The 6,000-nt window shown below is 48.5% G+C and overlaps 1 protein-coding gene across 4 annotated transcripts in view; it reads left to right on the forward strand.

The window, feature by feature from the left end:
• NCOA5 (nuclear receptor coactivator 5) overlaps positions 1 to 5,390 on the forward strand; it is a 30,344-nt gene extending 24,954 nt beyond the window's left edge. For 2 of the 4 annotated variants that reach the window (XM_037982717.2, XM_073006209.1), the window contains 3 exons: positions 777 to 976; positions 2,693 to 3,036; positions 3,473 to 5,390. In XM_037982717.2, the coding sequence (XP_037838645.1) occupies positions 777 to 976; positions 2,693 to 3,036; positions 3,473 to 3,520 (592 nt within the window). In that variant the 3' untranslated portion in view covers positions 3,521 to 5,390. The remainder of the gene's footprint in view (positions 1 to 776; positions 977 to 2,692; positions 3,037 to 3,472) is intronic. The other 2 variants (XM_008015492.3, XM_037982716.2) reach the window with 1 other exon arrangement.
• Positions 5,391 to 6,000: the final 610 nt, after the last annotated feature.

Consider the following 6,000-nt stretch of genomic DNA (forward strand, 5'->3'; position numbering starts at 1 on the left):
GACACATGATAATAACTGTTATTTTCTGAGCACCTACTTTATGTACTACCCCATACTAGGCGCCTTACATAAATTATTTTTAATCTTCACAGTAATCATATAAAATGAGTATTCATTCAGCAAATCTTTTATATGTATAGTGGATGGTGGGTTCTGGGGCTGTACAGCCTCATTCCACTGGTGGAGCTTACACCCTAATGGGGCAGGTAACAAAAGCATACAGGTGATGAGTCCTATGAGAAGAGAATATCAGAGATCTAATTTAGATTGGAGAGAAGGTCACAGAAATGACATATGACCTGAGCCATGTTACTCTTGTTTTATTAGTAAAGAAACTGATGTTTGTAAGAGATAAATGGACTTGCTTAAGCTTCACAACTTTGCAAATAAATGTTAAGGGCTGGGATCCATACCCATGTTTCTATCGTTAAAGCCCATGATTTTCCCACTGTATTGCAGCCTACCCAAAAAGAGATAAGTGCCACAAGTGTTAGGGAGGAGGATGGTGTTAAGGAAGGACCACTGGACTACAGAATCAAGAGAGGGACCTGGGTATCATACTGTGCTAAAGGCAACTTCTCTTGTGACCTCAAGCAAGTCACAGCCATTCTGAGCCGGGGTAGAGAGAGAGTATTGGTCTAGATCCTTGGATCCTCAGTATGGCAGTGGGGTAGACTAGGGTTTGAGTTCTCGATAGGAACACACACAACTGGCTTGAGACATAACAATGCAGATTTGGAGTTGGTCGCTCACCTGGACCTTACTTGTTTTTACAGAGACTATGCTGAGTCTGTGGGGCGGAAGGTGCGAGACCTGGGCATGGTAGTGGACTTGATCTTCCTTAACACAGAGGTGTCATTGTCGCAAGCCTTGGAGGATGTTAGCAGGGGAGGTTCTCCTTTTGCTATTGTCATCACCCAGCAACACCAGATTCACCGCTCCTGCACAGTCAACATCATGTTTGGAACCCCGCAAGGTACAGAGGCCCAAGTGGGTCAAAATACCAGAGGTAGCCACTAGTCCATTATTAGTCATTTATGCCCTACTCAGAAGAAGCAGGTTTTGGGCAAATGACTCTTACATCTCAGTTCATATATGGTAGGGCCCCTCTCTTAAGTACCATGGAAGAGTCTTGCATAGTCATTTATTTATCTGATAGTTTCTTAGTGGATACAGTTCTGGGCCTGGCTCTCTGTTACACTATACTTAACCACTAGGTGTATACAGTGGTGTGCTGGCACACGTTTAACAACAAGTTCCAGTGTGGGGGGAGGGCGTTTATAACATTTGCTGATCTCCATGGTGTAAATACTCCACCATGTTTCAGTTCAAGCCACCAACATGAAGTCACTGAAGGGAGAGTTGGAAAGAAATGTACACAGTTGGCTCTTGCCACTGAGATCTGGCTCCAGCACACCTCTGTCATGTACTCCACTGAATGTGACAAAATCCTTGCTTCTCCCAGCTTTCTAATGGAGGACAGAGAATATAATAGGCATTTAGGGTCCTTTTTGTAAGTGTGCTGGAGAAGTAACCAAAGGGGCTATGAGAAGTAACGAGAGGGACTAAGAGGCCCTGACCCTGTAGAGGCCCAGGCCTAGTTCTCGAAGTCCTTTTCAGAAGTAGCTTTTCATGCATTGAGCCCATAGGATTAAGACTCCACCAGCTGGCCGGGCGCGGTGGCTCAAGCCTGTAATCCCAGCACTTTGGGAGGCCGAGACGGGCGGATCACGAGGTCAGGAGATCGAGACCATCCTGGCTAACACAGTGAAACCCCGTCTCTACTAAAAACACAAAAAACTAGCCGGGCGAGGTGGTGGGCGCCTGTAGTCCCCGCTACTCGGGAGGCTGAGGCAGGAGAATGGCGTAAACCCGGGAGGCGGAGCTTGCAGTGAGCTGAAATCCGGCCACTGCACTCCAGCCTGGGCGACAGAGCAAGACTCCGTCTCAAAAAAAAAAAAAAAAAAAAAAAAGACTCCACCAGCTGAAACCCTGCTCCTCACTCTTACAGCACAGACTTAACCCTTTTCCCAGTATACTCAGGATCTCCGTTTGCTTCACCCTTTGCCCCCATAACCATACAATTACATAAGGATCTCCAGTGGGTCATTTGTCTGAGGACTAGTCCTCAAGATGTGTGAGGACAGAAGTTCTGAGGAGTCCTCTCACTACCCAGTAAACCATGTTGCCCATGGGTGAGGAGTGGAGGTTATTTAGGGTCACAGTTTGATCTTAATCCATGACTTTTGAACTGCTGAATTAAAAAATAGTAGGCCGGCTCTGTCCTGAGGAGCACAGTGGAGAGCCCGTCTTTCCAGAGGGGCCTGTTGGCCTCCTGCTGCTGGTCTAGAGTCTGTTGGGCCTGCCTCCCATGGCTGTTCCCCGCATAGTCTGTTTGAATCTGCGGGAGGCTGTCATGTTTCTTTGGTTTTTACTACAAGTCTGTGATCTAGGAATTCCCCCAAAGAACCAGCTGTATACAAAGGTGCATGTCCCCACCAAAGGTATTCATTCACTTCCCTTCCTGCCCTTCATCTCTCCCCCCACACTACCCTACTCTCAATCTCAAGGCTTTTTGTCACCAAAATGATTTTCTTGCTGGTATAAGGTTAGGAAAGACTTGTCAGAGTGCAGCAGGTGGGCACTTAAATATGTCATGAAAGAAAATAATTCATGTCATTTCCTCCTACAGAGCATCGCAACATGCCCCAGGCAGATGCCATGGTGCTGGTGGCCAGAAATTATGAGCGCTACAAGAATGAGTGCCGGGAGAAGGAACGTGAGGAGATTGCCAGACAGGCAGCCAAGATGGCCGATGAAGCCATCCTGCAGGAAAGAGAGAGAGGAGGCCCTGAGGAGGGAGTGCGCGGGGGCCACCCCCCAGCCATCCAGAGCCTCATTAACCTGCTGGCAGACAACAGGTACCTCACTGCTGAAGAGACTGACAAGATCATCAACTACCTGCGAGAGCGGAAGGAGCGGCTAATGAGGAGCAGCACCGACTCTCTGCCTGGTGAGCTACGTGGCAGGGCCGAGGTGAAGTTCTGACTCTGCATTTCTCTAATCCCCAGGCTCTGTTGGGAGGGTGTCAGGCCCAGGGCTCTTTGGAGTGGGTAAGGGAAATAAGTCCATCCCTTGGGCCATCCATGCTGATATAATGTTAATAATAACTTTATATTTGGGTACTGAATGCTAATCCCTGTAGTTAATGTGGTGGATTGACTAGTATTGCTGGCTCCCTGGTAGCCAGGATAGATGCCCTTTTGTTTTTTTAGCAGTTCTCTAGGGGAACTAGCCTATTGTTTTCTGTAAACAGCATATATCATGAAGCGGCCTCTTTGGAAAATTGATGTTATAGTCTGTGTACTGTATGATTGATGTGACTCAGTGATTGTTGTTCTTCCTTTGGCTGCTAGGCCTCCTGCCCTTGGGGGGTACTTTGAACCAGATACCTCCCTCTTCTGTCTTCCAGGCCCGATTTCCCGCCAACCACTCGGGGCGACCTCGGGTGCCTCGCTGAAGACACAGCCAAGCTCCCAACCGCTCCAGAGCGGCCAAGTGCTCCCCTCTGCTACACCCACTCCATCTGCACCCCCCACCTCCCAGCAAGAGCTTCAGGCCAAAATCCTCAGCCTCTTCAATAGTGGCACGGTGACGGCCAATAGCAGCTCTGCATCCCCCTCGGTTGCTGCCGGAAACACCCCAAACCAGAATTTTTCCACAGCACCAAACAGCCAGCCTCAACAAAGATCACAGGCCTCTGGCAATCAGCCTCCAAGCATTTTGGGACAGGGAGGATCTGTTCAGAACATGGGCCCCAGACCTGGGGCTCCTTCCCAGGGGCTTTTTGGCCAGCCTTCCAGTCGCCTGGCACCTGCTAGCAACATGGCTAGCCAGAGGCCCGTGTCTTCCACAGGTATCAACTTTGACAATCCAAGTGTACAGAAGGCTCTGGATACCCTGATCCAGAGTGGCCCTGCTCTCTCCCACCTGGTTAGCCAGACCACAGCACAGATGGGGCAGCCACAGACCCCCATGGGATCTTACCAGAGGCATTACTGAGGTTAAATCTTTCAACTCTTCCCAGTCCCTTCATCCCCTGGCCTCCTCCTACTTACTGTGTTCTAAATAGAGCTGTTTGGAGGATGTTTTCTGCGCTCCCAGGCCGGCATCGAGTGTCATCAGTTTCTACCACCTGCTCTGTCTTCTGCCCAAGGCTGTGTTGCTTATTCCTTACAAAGTTTATACTGCATTTGGGGCTGTATCTTTTTTTTGTTTTGTTTTTTGTAGAAAATAAGTATCTCCGGGGTCACTGGGGCAGTACAGGTGTCTGGGCTTATATTTGATGGGGTTTCTCCAGTCCCTGTATCTACTGGATTTGGAGCCAGGCCCAGCTAGCCAAGTATGGAATGGCATTTGTCACGTCAGTAGGCACCACCTTTGTTCATTGTGAACCTACCAAGACTTTCCAGCTTCATACACATTGACCAGAGCTCAAGCTCCTGCCTGCAACTCCTGCCTAGAGTTGAAGAAAAGCAAACTGGCCTCGGCAGGCACAGTGTCATCATACCCTCACCCACAGGTTTGGGGTCTGCTTGAGGATTCATAAATCAGTCATTCTGGATTGTTGAGGAATGGCCATGGCAGCCACAGAAAAAAGAATTTTTCTCTCTGAGCCAAGGTTGTTTTTTGTTTTTTTCTCTTTTCTTTTTTGTTTTCATTTCATTGGAAGATCTCCAATGAACTGAACAGCTCCAGTCAGCAGCAGTTACCACAAACTGTGAATCTGGGCCCCACCACTCTTCCCCCTTACCAGTTCTGTCAGCATCCCCCTCTCCAGCGGCACTTCCATGGAGTCGATTCTGAGACTCTGGCCATGAACACCCGTTTCTTCAGTGATTTGTTTTGGGCTTTTGGCTCAAAACCCCAGGCTCTTGTTTTTGTCTAGACTCTTACTCTGTTTCCTGAGCAGCAGGAGGTAGGGACCACTTTGATGTCAGACTTCTGGTAGCTGGACATGTTCTCGAGATAGGCGGGTGTTCATGACTTTTGCACCAGAATGAAATTGTTAGAGGGAGGGCTTCTGGCTGTGGTTCTAAATGGAGCCCCAGGAAACTGCCCTCCCCCCAGGGTTTATGCTCAGTAGAGCCCTGTGGATCAATCTCGAGGTCCTCTAGCAGGGGTGAGGGAGAGCAGCGACTTCAGCTGAGTCCCTGCCAGTGGTTAAGCAAACAATGGTTTCAAAATTCAAGGTCCCCAAATGGCAGCATTTTATGTTCTGACCTGTTTGTGTTATATAGTGGTTTTTTGTTTTTTCCTCTTTGGAACTCTTGTGTTGTTAATAAAATGAAATGATTACTTTTTAATTAAAATGAAAAAAGTAAAAGCTATGTTCATCTTTCTTGGATGTGAATATGCTCTTTGCAGGATGCTTTCCCCAAGTCAGAGGTGAGGGCTCCTGTCTCGAGGACCCTTGTCTTTCCCCTCTTGTCCTCAGCATATGATCCAGCCTCAAACCTCTTTGAACCCTACCTTCTCTTCATAGGTGGCTCACCTAGTTAGAGGCTTTAATTAAACAGTCCAGAGCAAAACCCTATTGGCTAATTACAAGGCTGTGTTCAACATCCTGCTTCTGGTAGACATTCATTGTGTCAGCAGCCTTGTCCTCTTAGGAAAGGAAAACAGGATGTGATGAGGCCATTTGTGGTTGGTGGCCATTGGTCGGGGGGCACTTCCTGTTTGCACTTTGTCTTAGTTGCCACCCTCTGTTCTACCCATTGTGCAAGGAGTTGACAGAATTCATAGAACCTGAAGGAGCCTTGAAGAGCATTTAGTAGCTTGGGTTGGGTGTGGTGAAGTGGGTGGCATAGGCCTCCGGTGGGTTAGGGACCAATGTGCCGAGAGCGCTGAGCCTCACCAGTAAGTGCTTACTGCCTCCTGGGGGATATCAGTGCAGCCTGACACCTATACTTAGAAAGTGCTCACTACCTCCTAGAAGAT

The sequence above is a fragment of the Chlorocebus sabaeus genome, chromosome 2 (assembly GCF_047675955.1).
Source record: "Chlorocebus sabaeus isolate Y175 chromosome 2, mChlSab1.0.hap1, whole genome shotgun sequence".
NCBI classification, from domain to species: domain Eukaryota; kingdom Metazoa; phylum Chordata; class Mammalia; order Primates; family Cercopithecidae; genus Chlorocebus; species Chlorocebus sabaeus.